General features: G+C 31.2%; 2 protein-coding genes and 1 pseudogene across 2 annotated transcripts; all 3 read right to left on the minus strand.

Moving 5' to 3' along the window:
* Window positions 1–258: 258 nt before the first annotated feature.
* Window positions 259–813, minus strand: LOC112729663 (uncharacterized). Its single transcript, XM_025779827.1, has one exon. It carries the CDS (start codon window positions 811–813, stop codon window positions 259–261), a length of 555 nt encoding a protein of 184 aa, XP_025635612.1.
* A 4,379-nt stretch (window positions 814–5,192) lies between these two features.
* On the minus strand, window positions 5,193–7,609 carry LOC112726797 (uncharacterized). The gene is made up of 3 exons (XM_025776313.2): window positions 7,231–7,609; window positions 6,119–6,265; window positions 5,193–5,434 (listed from the first exon to the last, which is right to left on the minus strand). The coding sequence occupies exons 1-3, from the start codon at window positions 7,471–7,473 to the stop codon at window positions 5,294–5,296; spliced, it is 531 nt and encodes a 176-aa protein (XP_025632098.1). The 5' UTR covers window positions 7,474–7,609; the 3' UTR covers window positions 5,193–5,293.
* A 4,569-nt stretch (window positions 7,610–12,178) lies between these two features.
* Window positions 12,179–13,535, minus strand: LOC112729664 (RING-H2 finger protein ATL54-like; annotated as a pseudogene).
* Between the last annotated feature and the right edge of the window lie 4,221 nt (window positions 13,536–17,756).

Here is a 17,756-nt window from a genome sequence, read left to right on the forward strand (position 1 = left end):
TCTCCTAACCAGCATCTTCGAGATTACCTTATAAACACACCTCACCATGGTAATTGGACGCAGATCTTTGATTTCCTTAGCACCAGTAAACTTGGGGGCCAACGCCACCCATGTGACATTAGCATCAGGCGGCAACCTTGAAGATTGGAAGAAACCCAACACCGTTGCCGTGAAGTCCGAGCCTATATCATTCCAACACTTCTTTATGAAGTTCATGTTGTAGCCGTCACATCCTGGGGCCTTGGACGAATCACAATCTCACACTGCCTCTTTAATCTCCTCAGGTGACGGTAGCACCTCTAGAGCAAGAGAATCCTCCTCGCTGATCCTTTCCACCAGCCCATCTCTGAATCCCACCTCAAGGGACCTCTCTTGATGATATAATTCTTTGTAAAACTCCCTGATGGCAATTTTAATCCTAACTTGATTCCTTATCAATCTGCCATTAATAACTAGTGTATCAATCCTGTTACTTCTCCGTCTTGCCGAAGCTAAGTTATGAAAGTATCTCGTATTTTTATCCATGTTCCTTGCAAGCCTCGACCTTGACATCTGCTTCCAATGTAATTTTTTCCTCACATACCATTTCTCACAGCATTTAACTAATGCCTTCCTTCTTGCTTCCACTGTCTCATCATAGCTCCCATTGCTGACCATGTCATCAAGCTTCTGAATCTCTTCCTCAAACTTCAATATTTTCCTGTCCATATCACCAAAGTTTTCTCTGTGCCATCTCCCCAAAGGAACCGTCAATGCCTTCAGTTTATCAGTGAATTGTATCTCTCCCAGCCCTCTCCATTCCTCCTTGACCATCCTTAGAAACCCTTCATGAGTAAACCACGAATCCAAACTTCGAAACGGCCTCGGTCCAACTCTTAGTCTCTTCTCTTCCACTATGATAGGGCAGTGATCTAACAACCCCGTGGCCCACCTCGCAAACGAGTCTCCAAAAATGCCTCAAGCCATTCCAAACTAACCAAAGCTCTGTCAATACGACTGCATGACTGTCCTCTGAACCATGTAAACTTTCTGTCTGAAATTGGCAGGTCCACCAAACCCATGTCATGTACCCAATCCTTATAGTCATGTGCCGACAAAGGTAAGCTTTCTAGACCTTGCCTTTCTTCTACTTGTCCAATCTCATTAAAGTCCCCCAGAAAACAACAGGCGCCTGGACATAACCCAGCCATGTAACTCAGCTCCTCCCACACAACACGCTTCTCATCTCTATTGTGAGCACCATAAACCAAGAAGAACGCACAGTTAACAGACTTCTCTGACAGTACCCCTTCAACACACAGCCATCGCTCACCTTTATAGCAATTTCGCATTTTAAAGAAGCCATCATCCCACATTAATAACAGACCACCAGAGGCACCATCAGACTCCACATATTCCCATCCCGCGCTTTCGCTCCCCCAAATTTTCGATACATCAAACCTTGTCACTAACTATCTTTTAGTCTCTACCAAACCTAACATATCCAACCTATATTTCCTCTTAAGTTCTTTCACCATTCTCAACTTCCCATCACCCTTTAACCCCCTAATATTCCATGAACTAATAATCATTTTGAAATATAATTACACACCTTTTTGGGATTTTTTTGGTCTTCTTCGTCTTGCTTTAGCCTTCTGTTTTGCCAGTCTTCTTTTTCGAGCAATCTCTTCGTTCTGTTCTTGGAGGATAGCCATGATGTCTTCTTCTTCATTAAGCAACAATGCTCCAAATTCTTTTGCTAGCTCCCATGTCTTCCGATTTTCTACCATTTGTTCATCCAAACTTACATACTCATTACTACTGTCCTCATCATCATTGGCGTGTCTTTGTTCCCCTTTATGGTTACCTCTATCACCGTACCCCTCCTCCATATTCTGAACCAGTATATTCCTGTCACTGGACAAATCAATTCCCAAGCCTGACTTCCTTGAACTTGCCTTACCACCAACAACTGTTGCATGATAATCACCGTTACTATACCCGTTCCCCTCCTGTCCCCGTTGAACCTCCTCCGGACCCGTCACAGTCCCCTCCTCCCTGGCAGCGCGTTCATCCACCCCATAAGCCCTTGCCCGTGTCGCTTCATCACCTCCTGCAACCTTCCTTTCACCGGCGATGCCACCCGTACCCGGCGCACAACCAGCAGGCATCTGGGCGCCGTCTCCTTCACTCAAGCTCCGCCTCGAGGACGTCCCACCGACAGGCGCTGTGCAACCTTCGTCTTCCTTTGTTAATCCTTCTAAAACATATTTTTCAGGTTTTGATCACAGTAAAACATTTTTGTCTAGTCTTTGTAAATCTAAATTTTTTTTGTTTTGATTATTACTATTAATTATTCTATTGAATGTTGACGTACTACATTAAATATTATTATCCTGTCAAAATTTAAAAAAAAAATAAAAATAAGAAAAATTAGGATGATGATGATGATTAAGATGATGTAAAGAGGAGTAAATTTGGTAAAAAGAATTGGACCAAAAGGTAATTGTAAAAAAATTAACTCTAAGAATAAAATTAAAATTTAATTGAAACGATATAAGTTGATTGTCAAAAAATTAACTAAAAGTAAAATTAAAACCTAATTGAAATCTTAGGAATAAAAAGCTAAGTATACTTTACCCGTCATAGAATGCACTTGAACCTCATCTACTAAACAAAGGATGAGTTCAAGATTGCATTTTAGAAGGATTCTTGTGTTTTAACTTTTAAGTTGACATTTTATATTTTATAAATTAAAAAGATGATGTATTTATATTTCTTACTTTTAAAATTGAAAAGTATAATAGAAACTTGGTTTATTCTTAGGTGCTCTTTAATTTATTAAGTAAGTATTATTGAATTCCCTGCTAATTAAATAAATTTTGGCTTTTTATTTATTATATTTTTCTCATATTTAGAGTTTAGAATTTAGGATTTATGATTTTAAATTTAGGATATAGATTCAGAATTTAGGGTTTAGAATTTAAGATTTAGAATTTAGATTTAAGATTTAAAATTTAAATTTTAAAATTCAAAAAATACTACCTTCCTCACTTATTCCAAAATGCATTAGCATTGGTCAATAGACTTACATATTAATAAATTAATATATTCAGTTATTCACTTATTCTTGACTTTTCTTTTAAAAAAAGAATTTATTAATCAAGTGCTGTAATTTTTTCAAAGATTTATTCAATAATTTTACTTAAAAATTTATAAATGCATAAAAGATATTCACAAAGACGTGGTAGTTTTTTTCTTTAAAATCTTATAAATGAATTGTAAAATTCTTCAAACTATTTTCCATGATTGGTAGTTTGTGGTAGAAATGCCATTAGATATCATGGGAGGGGTATCTCTTTCCCATTCTTTATTTCTGTTTAAAAAAGTATGTTCCGTTTCCACCTTATTTCCATCACAGATCTCCATTTAATTGCTTTTGGGTGGAAGACTGGCAACTATCCATATATTACTTTTATTTAAAAAAAAGTAAAAACTCAGGTGCAGTCGACTTCACGTGAAGTTGATAGTTGAGAGTCGTTAGAAAGTTTGATTGATTTGACTAAATTTTTATCTAACGACTCTCAGCTATCAACTTCACGTGAAGTCAACTGCACCTGAGTTTTCACCTTAAAAAAATTTAACAAAAAACTATAACATAATTCATTAAACATTCAACCAAATTTAACATAATGTAGCACAATCCAAACACAATTTAGCATAATCTAACATATACATTAAATATCCAACATACATATTACATATAAAGAAGGACATTTTGCAGAAATTTAGTGTATCTCCATGAGACAGGTACTTTTGCGCTCGGCTCTTTTTCTATTTGTTCGTTGGAACAAATCTTCGTTCCCATAAGAATTTTGTGTCTCTCCATTTATCTCATTGTGGATGGGTAATCTATGTGGAACTTTTTGTTTTTATCATAACTAATGAGTGGTGAATTGGATCTTCGCTTAAAATAATGAACCATAAACCTGGGAAAGATATATAGATATTAAAGGTTACCACATTCAATATTTGACAATTTGTTTTAAATTTCTGTCTATGTTTTGGTTTTTAAAAATATTATTTGTACATTAAAATTAGCTACCAAAATTAGTTATTATATATTTATGTATAAATATATATATTATTTAATTCATTTTTAATGTATATTTTATCTTTTAACATATTTTATAAGAGAAGTTTTTTGGTAGTTTTAGTTTTAGTGACTAAGAGTGGTATGAATTTGACTTACAAGTAAAATATTGACACATGACAAAAAAGTCAAATCCAACACCAAGATGATTTTTTCTTTCTCTTATAATTTTTTATAATTGTTTTTATCAAAATTATTTCAAAAAAAATAACACTAAAATAATTTTTGTAATTATATTTATAATTATTATTTTATTATTATTTTTATTTTTAAAAATAATTTCTTATAATTATTTTTATTAAAATAATTTTTTATAATTATTTTTATTATTATTTACACCAAAATGATTTTTTTATAATTATTTTTTTGTAATTTCGAAAAACTAACACCAAAATGATTCTCTCTTTCTTATAATTTCTTATGATTATTTTTATCAAAATAATTTTTTATAATTATTTTTATAAAATAATTTAAAAAAACTAACACCAAAATAATTCTCTCTCTCATAATTTTTTATAATTATTTTTTATCAAAATAATTTCTTATACTTCCCATTTGTCCAATCTTGACGAAGGTTATGATTTCACAAATTTGTCTAAACATTTCCAATCTTATACTCAAAATGATAAATCATAGAGACAAATTTGTGAAATCACAACCTTCGTCAAGATTAGACAAGCCGGAAGCATAAAAATTATTTTGATAAAAATAATTATAAAAAATTATTTTTAAAAATAAAAATAATAATAAAATAATAATTATAAATATAATTAAAACAATTATTTTGGTGTTATTTTTTTAAAATTATTTAGATAAAAATAATTATAAGAAATTATAAAAAAAAATTTATTTTGGTGTTAGATTTGATTGTTTTTTTGTCATATGTTAATATTTTATTTGTAGGTCAAATTTATGCCACTTTTAGTCACCAAAACTAAAGCCACCAAAGAACCCTCTATTTTATAATAGTGACTAATTTTAGTATACATGTGGCACGATTATTTTGTTTTTGATATTTTTGTTTTTATCTGTTCGTTTTTATATTTGTGATCCAGAACAATATTCAAATGAAGTACATTGGACATAACTAATAGTGGAAGTATAACACTATATGGTTATTAGAAGAACTTTGTTATGTGTGTATATGTTCATAAATCATAATCATAGACTAGCAGGCATGTGATAAAAGGTAGAATGACAAATATAGACAGGATTTCCAGTTTTCTTGAGCTTGAAGTCAAGTGCAACTACACTCAAATTTCTTCCACTCTTTACCACTGAGGCATTAGCTACCAATTCTTCCTGCATAACCATTTTCATTTCAAAAGGTCAAAAACACTAATACAAAAAACAACTGAGCCATATGAATTCATGGTTCAAAATTCAAATTGCTGTTTATTTAGTCATAAGTCATAACAAAAACTGTTGATTTTTCCCTTATTATTATTTTAATTTTTAATTGTTTATTAGTTAGTTTTTGTTATGCACTTTACTCTTTAAAGTTTAAACTGCAAATTGCAGCTTCTTAGATAATCTTCACCCAAAACCAAAAATCATATTCTAAAACCGATACAATTTTTGTTTAGGGATAATGCTCTTGCAAAAACTACACCTAAAGATTGATTATTCAAAACATTATAACTGTAACCATCTTATTGGTATAAGGTACTTCATCTTGTAGGCAAATTCATCATTGCAATTTGTAACATAACCAAATAGGTCCTAATGACGCTGCAAAATGTTGCGACTACCATTGAATGATGCTTAGCAATGTTATTTACAATGCTGAGAATCCAAACAGGTTGTAAGAAGATGTTTCAAATGCAATTTAGGGTGAATAATTGGTTACATGTAAGCAAATAAAGCACTCTGGAGGATTCAGAACGTTGCAAATTCGTCTATTATTTATTGATTTGAAGCTAAAGGTGAAGTTTATAAATGACAATGGAGAGAATCAAAGTTCAATATAAAATAAGAACTACTTACATGTATTGGAGTGGCAGAAAGGTAAGAAATGCTAGTTTCTCCAAGAAAAAGTTCTTTGTCCTCACCAACTATAGTTCTAGCACAGGCATGAGACAGAACATTAACTAAAGATCCAACAGATCCTCCATGCAATGTTCCATAGGTATTCTGAGATAACAACAAAGAAAATTAAGAAAAAGAAAGCTTCATGGGAAATCACATAACATTTGAGACGATGGTGGGGATAAAAACACGTAGGGATAACTCAAAATTCGGACAACTTTTAAGATAATTTTCATACATCGAAGACTCTAATAAAGGACTCAAATGGCATGTGTTGAAGATGATTCTTAAGCCAAGTTTTGTAACTTCAGAAAAGAAGGGAAGAAGAAGTTGCATCTCTAATACTGCACTATGACACTATCTCTGCCCTTTTTATTCTAGAAATCTAACCAAAAGCATTGGTAAGTTTTGAAGACAGAATATAAAAATACTAAAACACCAAACAGAAACAACAGAGAAAAGTTATGCCTCGTTTCTTGTTCCAAGATGTTGGGTGAGCAAATTTTGTCTGTTTATTTTTTATTCATCTAATCTGTCTCTTTATGGTTCATGTATTGTGATATCAAAGGCAAACGGTACCTAATTATGCTCAATCAACACATAAACATATAAGATCCACAACACCTATAAGAAAATGAGTTTTAATTCTAATACAGTGACAATATATATCTTACATTACAACCAATGAAATTTATTTATTTAGATGATTTTTTTTTCGGTTCTGCTAGGAAATCAACTAGGAGTGTAGCCAACTAGAATTATTAGAAATTTGTATAAACTCTAATAATTCATCAGTAATTTTCCATCGATCAAAGAACAAAAACAGTTAAAAGCATGATTGATCTAATATCTTCTTCGTCTTTTCTTTTTTCCATAACAAGTGTACGAATATGAAAAAATTAATGCCTATAGAATGTGAAAAAGCTCGAACAAACTAATAAGAAAATACCTAACCTCTAACAGAACCGCCAGGTCATCACTGAGTAACAAACTAATAACTAACTAATTAAGACCGTGTTTGGATATTATTGGCAATAAGGCAGTGTTTGAATCAGAATAAAATGACGTACACAGAGAGGCGGTTTGGGGACGATAGTGGAAGAGATGTGTCCACGTCGGATGTGATCAACGGTGACGGAGCTGCGAACGAAATCGAGGAAGAATTCAGGGGAGTTGCAGTGATCGGCGGCGTCGCCGCCCATAACAGCGTTGAATAAGTGTAATGTCTCTTGAGCGTGTCGAGGGTCCGTTATTTCCCGAGAAACCTTCAGTGACACAGGAACGAAAGAAGAAGAAGAAGTGTTTGACGCCATTGTTGAGTTGTGCTGTGCGTTTTTGCTTCGTTGCCGTTCACAGCCAAATAATTGAACAACTGAACATTATCACTTGCAAGCTTGTAACCAATTCCAAAAAAATAAATATTATTTTTAACATGGTACAAGTACACCAAAAACAACTACTAATATAAAATATATATTAAAATATAAATATACATTAAAAATAAATTAAATTATATATAATTAATTTAATAATTAATTTTAATATATAAATAACTTATTTTAAAAAATTACTATTTTTACACATAAATATTTAGAATTCTGACAAAATTATTTATAAAAAATCACATTTTAAAAAAAAATATTAAAAAATTATCAGAATTTATTTGTTTTAACCATCGTATAATCATTAAGGCATCAAATTAATTTTTTAATTTAATTTCTTTAGTTTAAAAATTTAACAATGTACTTTATCTCATAATTTTAAATATTAATAACTAACTAATAACAAAAAATAATATATTTTAATGACGCCGTGACATTTCTTTTTTAAAAACCAATTTAATTTGTACTAAATACCTTAATTGCTTTACTTGATTTAATTATGATTGTCTTTGAATTAATTTGTCTCAAACTTAATGAATAGTGTTTTAAAATATTATTAAATTAGATAGAAATATAAAAAATATATATTCTTGTATTTGTGGTGACTTTATATATTCTTTTATATATATATATATATATATATATATATATATATATATATATATATATATATATATATATATATATATATATATTCTTGTATGAATACATATTAGGGTCTCAAATTTAAATTTGATATATAAATATAAGAAGTATAAATTCATTAATTTTGTTTAAACTATACTTTATCTCATCCATTTATCAGATTTTTGAAACATAAAATTCCAACTTATTTAATCGATTTACCAATTTTTTTTTACAATTTTGCTGCACATTTAATTTTTTTTATATAATTAAGTCCAATTAAATTAATCCAAATCCAATAAAAATTAGTTTTATTAGTGATAGCGTATTAGACATGCTCCAATTTTCTACTAACGTGAACGTCCTGCACTTTTTAATATGAATATTTTCTTCTTCATCATGTATTTTTTTTTGTCGTTGTTCTTTTATTATTGTTATTTTTTCCTCTTTCACTTTCTAATGATTTTGCAGCATTATATATTTCTTCTTTTTTTTGTTTGATTTTTTTTATTTTTATTTTTGTTAAAATGGTGAAATAAAAAGAATAATGAGAAGGTAAAACAAGAAGGAATAGATGAATAAGAAAAATAAGATAATGATGATGAAGAAGAAGAAGAGGAAAAAAAGTTTTGAATTATATATGTAAAATTTATCAGAAAATAACACCAAAAATTTTTAACCGTAACACAAGAAGCTTTTTAATTTTTAATGTATTTTTTATTCTAAATCATATTTGAATGTATTTTGTTGGTTGAGTGAGTTTAATATTTTGAATTTGTAATTTTTTAAAGATTTCTTGTGTCATTAACCAAAATTAAGAAGTTTTGAATTATGCATAATAAGTGTTGGGAGTTGAAAATATGAAAATAAATCCACATTCATATTCTATTACTACAACAGATAGACTTTAATACGAGACTCTTTAAATACTCCTTAAATCACAAAAATTTTGCTCTTATACCAATTGTCACGACCTTGGACCTTGCTCTGATACCAATTATCACGGTTTTGGACACACTCCAATGTTACCAAATTGACACTCATACTTACTCAACCTCTTGAGTTAATACCAAGTCAGTTTAACCCTCAATACTTCACAAGAAAGTTAAGAATACAAGAGAAATAAAATTTTGGTGGAAAGAACACTTTATTACTCAAGTGTACTCATCTTGTAAACTCTCCACTTTTCCTTATTTTCTTCAATGTGGGACTAATTCATCACATTCCTCACACTCCTACTTAACAATCTCCTCTTCAAGTGTGAGCCACTACATTGAGCACATCAACTCCCCCCTTTCTATCTCCTCCACCATATTAGAGTATTCGTCCATCATACCGCCGCACCATATTATGGGACACGCTACCCGGATCACTCTTGTCGAAAAGACTTTCGATGCTTTACTTTGAATACTCCTTAAACCGCCAGAACGATTAACCATCGACTCTGATACCACTTGTTCTCCCTCTTGAACCTTATTCTGATACCAAATTGTCACGGCTTTTGACACATTTCAATGCTACTGTGCCGGCACTCGAACTTACTCAACATCTTAAGTTAAGACCAAGTCAGCCTAACTCTCAATACTCAGCAAGGAAGTTAAGAACACAAGAAGAAGAAAGTTTTGGTGGAAAAGAACACTTTATTACTCATGTAATTCGAGGACGACATCATTGGCATTTCAAAACCTTCTTTCTTGTGTTCTCTCACGCTCATAGTTGTCATCAGAATCGAACCGGTGATTGAACTGGTCAGGTTACTGGTTTATTAGTTCATTGGTTCAACTGATGAGTTATTGGTCCAACCGGTAAAATCGGTCTCATGTAAATAAAAAATATAAAATAGTTAAAAACCTAAAATTAAAATTTGAAATACATATTTTTACTAACATTTTAAGAACAATTAAGTCTCGAATTCTATAAATTACTAATATAAAAATAGACATAAAATTAGTCTGTAGTACTGTAATAGTATCTTAATTGGACACAATAAGAATAACGATTTATGAACTATATCCAAAGAGTAATTTTAAAGTATGAAAATCTTTATATAATTAAATAATTATATATAAAAAAATTTTTCAAAATAAGTAATTTTTATTTTATTTTTATATTAATTATAATTTTTATTTTAAAATTAATTAATTTGTACTTCAATTAAAAAATAATTAGTTTAAAAAATGTTGAATATAAAAAATATTGAATTAAGTATTTTTGTGTATATATATATATGTATTAGTTAGGATATTATATAACATGCAATATATACTATAAAAAGCATAAGAAAATAGGTTAGTGCAATGGGGGTTAGCTTGGAGCCAAGTTTGACTCCCACCTCTTGCACTCAATTTTTTAAAATTTCTCAACCCCGCACGTTGACGTCAGCATGACATCATCAACATGCGGGTTGACTATTGACAGTGCTTGTTGATTGGATTGGTTCGATTCATGTTCGTGCCAATTTGCATCGATTTGATCGGTTCGTACCGATTTTGATCGATTCATTTTTTCAAGTAGTCAGTATATTAAACCGGACTGATACAGGATTTGATTCATCGATTTTTCGGTTAAATCGATCGATTCGGTCCGGTTTAAATAACTATGTTCACGCTCTTTCTTTTTTTCTGTTTTTTCTTTGATGGCTAATAGTGAAATTTGTGTTAATTAGTGTGTGGGTGAGAAAAAGAGTGAGGCAGAAATATTAGACTAGTGTATGAATTATTTATAATTTTAAAAAATTATAATTTTTTTTATCGGTATAATTTGATATATAATGTATGAATTTTGAAGTGAAATAAGCGGCCAACTTAAATTTTTTTTTTTTTTTGGTTTGTGTTGTGTAAATTTTTTTTTATTAATATGATTATATAAAGATTATGAACAGTTGAAATTTAGAGTTTGTACTTTATTATAAATTTTTGATATTGTAAAGTATTGAACTTATGAAAATCCGCAAGTAAGTTGAATTTTTTTTTTTTGTAATAATTGATAAAATCAATGATTATTTTAAAATTTATAGAATTTCTAAAATTTATCATATATGTCTTAAATGTTAAGCTATACTTATTAATAAAGGCATTAATACAAAGTGTGTCAAACTATTCAATTTGTACGTGTCTAAATTTGTGAATTTTTTTTCTATATAGCCTTAAATATTTTGAGTTGTAAGATGTTATTAATAAAGCAATTCAATAGATAACTAAGAGTAATAAAAATTTTAACTTGTCTAACTATGAGTCTTGTCTAATGTATTCTTTTTACTTAATTTAATTTTTTTATTATAGATATTTGTATAGTGTAAAGATATTAACTTTTTAAAAAAATTTATGCTGATAAGATAATACACACATGAATAGTTATATGGTTTAATTACTCTGCAGGTCCCTATAGTTTTACTGAATTTTTAATTAAGTTTCTATATTTTTTTTCTTTTTAATTAAGTCTCTATACATTATATTTTTTTCAATTTAGCCCCTGTTAATATTAAACGTCAAAAAAATATTAGTGAATTATGAAATTACTTGTATACTCTTAGGGACCCAATTGAAAAGAAAAAAAATATAGGAACTTAATTGAAAATTCGATAAAACTATAAATATTCAATGAAAGATATTCCTATAATCATATTCAATGATTCTAAGACATTAAAGATATTCCTATAATCCCTTTTATTTTTTCACTTTCATTCTTTTGTGTATTTATATACAAATTGTACCAAAAATATCTTTTTTTTTTACTTTCAAAATACCTTATCTTAAGAACATACAAAAAAAGGAATGGATGAAATGAAACAGAAATAGTAATAATAAGTATATATAAATTCAATTTTCACCATTCAAGTAATCATTATGATTATGTAATATTTTACATTTGTATGGATTCATGGAATATAGTTTGTATCTTTATTCTATCATGGTACATCATAGAAAACCACAAGGCTATGTAATTTGTGTTATTGAAATTTGAAATCTAAAAATGAAAACCATAGAAAACGTTTCAGTGTAATACAAATAATCTAAAAATCAGTTCTTGTGTTGCAATCTCCCACTCTTTGAACCAACATAGGAATCAATAATAACATTGATAACAGCTGATTCTTGTGCGACTCATCAAAGAGGCTGGCTCATGGTAAATGTAACAATTCTAACATGTTTCGCCTCAGATGAGTTTTTTAACGGCAGACGGCATACCGGGCAAGTGGATTGTTTTCTCAGCCATATGTCAATGCAAGAAAGATGAAATGTGTGATTGCATTTCGGCATGATGCGTAACACTTCTCTTTCTCTAAAATCTGCCAAACATATGACACACCTGTAGAAGTAATGCGAATTAGTTATCCATTCATTGACTCCTTGAGTTTATTTCGAATCCATGAAGTGTTTTTCTTAAAAAACGATGTTAAGACAATTACAGTATCTAGAAAACACTAGAAGTTACACTACGAGGTTAAGGAACATATGAGGTGCAAGTTGTGCATGAGATGAAACTGAGAGACCAAACTTAACTGTGTATCTTCAATAGCACTAAAGGCCTCTTGGTTGAACTTCAAAATGGGGATTGCATCAAGCATAACAAGCTCAGGTTCAGGGTCATTAGCATGATTTTCTGGCTATCATAAACAATGAAAAATTAAAATCTAAATCACCAACAGATAAACAAGTAAAATAAACAAAACCACAACTTAGGTATAAACTAAACTACTAATTAGGCAAAGAATAATATCAACTTGAATGATATGATATATGCAGATTCATGAATCCGAAGTATATGATATATGGAATACTGACCTATGAAAAAGTCTCAACCACATACTCATCTTACAAAAGAATCAAATGAAAGGGCAGTATATACATTGTTCAATACCTATATACCAATTCTACATCTGATTGAAATTTATAGTCAAGTCACAGATTTATTCTATAAAAAGGATGCATCGTTTGCATCATTTGATATAGAAGCTTACAAAAGAACCAAAATTATAGCTGTCCTCATTCCTTATATGCCTTAAAGAGGATTGGATCAGAACAACAATCTAGGAACCATGACCAAATAATACATAGTATAGAACTAATTTTCACAAAAGTTGAGCAGAATATTAAAAACTCAAACTCATGTTCACAAATCACAACCCAAAAAAAAGCTTAATAAATCAGTTCATAAAAGGAGGGGGTTTGAAGAGGTGAATTTTTTACCTATTCTATGTCAATCCTGGATTCAATCTCATACATCATGCGAGATTCAACACTCCCTCTTATCCTCCCACAATTGATTCTTGTGCACATAAACACAATGAAAGTGGCACTCATCCCAAACCCAATGACCGTGGTAACCAAAGTGGTATCTGAACCCATCATCTCCAATCACCAATTTTTTCTTTTTTCAAATTTTAACACAAGAAGAAGAAGAAGAGGGCTTCGACGGCGAGGCGAGGTGAGGCACGCCGAGAGGCGGACAGGACCGACGGAGGAGAAATGCACTGCACACGATTCTCAGAGAGCAAATTAGGAGTTGGCTAGGGTTTTTTTTCTTTTGGGACAAAATGTCAAGGGTGTTTTGGGTATTTTGAAAAAATAGAGACATGTCCAATTAGCATATCTAATCCAAACAGGAGAATATTTGTTTTTTAAACAGAATATTCTATTATCTTAAACGATATTCTCACGGTAGGGACTTAATTGAAAAAAAAATTAACGTATAAGGACCCAATTGAAAAAAAAAAGTATAGGGACTTAATTGAAAATTCGGTGAAACTATAGAGACCTGCAGAGTAATTAAACCTAGTTATATCTCTAATAATTTGCATTAGGTTGTAATTATTTGTTTTTGGATTCACCAATGATTGAATTCTAGACCTTTCAATCATAGAAGCTCTAATATTATGTCATAATATTATTTTTTTCAAAAATTTAAGTTGATAAAAAGAGACACATAAATAATTATATCTCTAATATATAAAAATAATCTAATTACCAATAATTTTTTTAATGAAAACATAAAAATAAAACTGCCATGAATGAAAAGATACACACAAATTATGGGGAAAAAACACAAAAAAATATGTACATATAATTATTTGTGCTTGACTCTCTTTTTTAATCATTTGCACTCTAACAAAATGAATTGTGAATTAAAATTGTGTTTAGAAATACTTAAAAATTAAATTTATTTCCATAATTTTTATCTGTATAATTTTTTTAAAAAAATAATTGATTATGTAATAATTAATGAGTAAATGGTCAAATTGGTCTCTAAAAAATCACGCTATCTCCAATATGATCACCAAAAGATTTTTAAACCAAATCTGTCTCCCAAAAATTTTAGTTTAGTCACGATAGTCCTTCTATTAATTTTATTGTGGACGGCATTAACAAAAACTGATCTGGCACGTTAAGCTTCAGGTCAGCATTAAAACGACGTCGTTTTTTTTAGGGTGAGAGGCAGTGAATAAAACGATGTCATTGTAGACCCTGCTTCTCTCACAACACTCTCCTTCTCACTTCCGTTTCGACGTCGCAGAGAAAAAGAAGAAGAAACATTCATCATCGTCGCAAAGCCGATGATCAACTTTGATGTACCAAAAAATGTGTAGTTGACAAGAACGAAATCCTAATCCCAAAGATAGTTTTTAGTTCCAGCAAAAATCACCAAAGAGAAACCAATTTTATTAATAATGGCACAATCCTAACAAAAATTTTAGCAACAGGAAAAAAGAAAAACCTTACCTTCAAAAGAACCGAATCCCATGAAGAAAATGTAAAAACAATGACGAATAGAAGAAGAAGTGTTAGGCATCATCATGAATCCACCGAATATTCCTCCACACTTAACTCTCTCCTTCATGCACTGCTGATAATGTTTGTTATGATTTCATTCACATTGAAATTCGACTCTTCTAAAAGTGCAGCACCGAAGCCGTTTGAGATTTTGTTAAAGAAATCATCGAAAAAGCTTCTGTTGTTACCACAACCAACATACAACATTATTGGGATCTTGAAACCTTTTCCTCAAACGAAAAACAAACAGAAATGAACTGTCGCTAGTTTTTTGTAAACCGCCGCCAACTGTCGTGGCGGTTGTTGTAGAAGAAGAATGAACTGCCGCCATACACTTTCTCCTGGTGGCAGTAGGTTTGGTGATCATCAACCCCGAACCTGAAGAAGTGCTTGCTGGGACTTTTGGAGTGCCGCCATTGTTGTTGACATCAAGTTTTTTGGAAAAAGATGAAGAAGAAGAGAGGTAAAGGAAGGACCGGAAGCCGTTTCTCTTTCTGAGAGTGAAGAAGAATGAGTATGTCATCGTTGTTGAAGAAATTGGAGAAAAACATATGTTTTTGGAACTTATTTAACATAATTATCTTAACATATTTCTTCAGCACCTGTTGTTTAGTAATGTGTAATATTGATATGTTAAGTTAATGTGACATCTCAGCAAACATTAGTGCTGTTAATGACAGAATAAATAGAGGAACTAACATGATTAATTTTAAATCTTTTGAAGTCAATTTTGATTAAAAAAATCATTCAGATATCAAATTAAAAATCACATAATCTTTCATAAACTAATTTAATTATTTACTCAATAATTAATTTATATTTATATACTTGAGCTGAAAGATAGTTTAAATATGAAAAGATGTTATTTTAAGTGATATAACTGAAAAAAAATATAAACTTCAAAGAAAAAAATTCTCTAAAGTAAAAACTTGATAACGTCAAAGTGATGATTTATTTAACTTCTATTACTTATAATTGACTAATTTTTATTATACTAATTTAAAAATTTAAAGATGATTAAATATTTATTTTTTCATGTTACTAAATTACATCACTATATAATCACTAATCAACTATAGTGGGAGTACGTACTCCTTATCTAGCGCCCGAAGCTCTGCTAGGGTTTCACTGCGCCACCTCCATGATTACACCTTTCTTTGTCTTTTCTTCGTCAAACCCTTTTCCATCTTCTTCTACTTTCTTTTCTTAATTTCTTTTCCACTTAACTCCCTAATTTTCGTTTTCTCTCCCAATTCATTCCTCTTTTAATTCATTCCGTTTTCTTATTCACTCATTCCATATATCTTATATATCTTATTTCTCTTTGGAATCATTGAATACCAATTCTGATTTACACCATGGGCAACAAATCAGAGACTCAGAACCCTCATATAATTGCTATGACGGTGGAGGGTGCCAGCCTTCAAGTGGCACCCAGAGAAATATGAAACTGCTCTCGTGGAATTGTCGGGGTTTGGGGAGACCCCTGACAATCCACAATCTTAAAGGGATTTGCAAATCCTACTCCCCCGAGGTTGGTTTTATCTGTGAAACAAAAAATCAATCTCGACAAGTTGAAGGAAAACTAAGATCTTGTGGTTTCAAGGAATGGTTTATTGTGGATCCGGATGGATTATCAGGGGGTTTGGCAATGGCATGGAGGGATGGTTGTACTGTTCAGATTTTACAGCATGGTAGATTTTTCATTGCGGCATCAGTTCTGACAGCTGGTTCTAATGATCCCTATGGTGTTCTAGGTGTTTATCTCAGTTCAAATGATCAACATAGAATGGCTCAATTTGCTGAATTAACTTCAGTCACCCAACAGTTCGATGGTAAGGTTGTGTTAATGGGGGATTTTAATGCCATTTCTAATCAATTGGAGAAAGAAGGTGGGGGTGCTAAATCTCCTTCTTCTATTGAAACCTTTAATAGTTTTATTGATGATAATTCCCTGATTGATATTGGTATGGTCGGAAGACTATTCACTTGGTCAAATAGACGGAGGGGTGATGAGTTGATACAGGAAAGACTGGACCGATTCCTGATAGGAGTTGATTGGCAGCAACTCTATCCCAATGCAACGGTTCTTAGACTATCAGAATCAGGCTCGGATCACGCCCCTCTTCTCATAGACTCTAATCCGAGAACTGAGATATCTAAACGCCGATTCAAATTCCAAGAAAGATGGTGTTCCAATGATGAAATAAGGCAGATTGTTAGAGAGGTTTGGCATGAACAGATTGATGGTTCAGCCATGTATATCCTAGCTCAAAAAATAAAGCGTTGTCGGCATAAGATTGTCAGATGGCAGCAAGAACACAGATCTAATTCGAAGGTGGAGATTGATTTACTACAGTCGGAATTAGAGGAACTTCGTTTAGCAGGAATTCATGGAGGCGACATCATTTTAAAAATAGAGGACAAACTTAAAAAAGCATTGCAAAATGAGGAATCTTATTGGAAAGATAAGTTTAGAGTCAAATGGCTCAAATCTGGTGATCAGAATACAGCTTTCTTCCATCAGAAATTTAGAAATCGAACCCGAAGGAATAGAATTTGGCAACTAACTGGCAGTGATGGTGAAGTGGCTACTTCAAATGCTGGTATTGCTTCTGTGGCTGAATCTTATTTCAAGGACATCTTTTCCTCCACTTGTCATGAGAACCCTGAACCTCTGTTTACTGATTTTGAACCTAAGGTTACAGCTCACATGAACCGTAGGCTTCAAAGACCAGTGACTATGGAGGAAGTGAAACGCGCAACATTTAGCATTCATCCTCAAAGTGCTCCAGGAGATGATGGTATGACAGCAAAATT

This window comes from Arachis hypogaea, chromosome 12 (genome assembly GCF_003086295.3).
Source record: "Arachis hypogaea cultivar Tifrunner chromosome 12, arahy.Tifrunner.gnm2.J5K5, whole genome shotgun sequence".
NCBI lineage: Eukaryota > Viridiplantae > Streptophyta > Magnoliopsida > Fabales > Fabaceae > Arachis > Arachis hypogaea.

Bases quoted from the DNA above. Each gene is read 5' to 3' on its own strand.
- LOC112729663 (XM_025779827.1), bottom strand. From the start codon at position 813: ATGGTCAAGGAGGAATGGAGAGGGCTGGGAGAGATACAATTCACTGAT.
- LOC112726797 (XM_025776313.2), bottom strand. From the start codon at position 7,473: ATGGCGTCAAACACTTCTTCTTCTTCTTTCGTTCCTGTGTCACTGAAG. The intron at 6,266-7,230 runs GTACGTCATTTT...TTGTTATCTCAG, and splicing joins TCCCCAAACCGCCTCTCTGT to AATACCTATGGAACATTGCA. The intron at 5,435-6,118 runs GTAAGTAGTTCT...ATGGTTATGCAG, and splicing joins TTTCTGCCACTCCAATACAT to GAAGAATTGGTAGCTAATGC.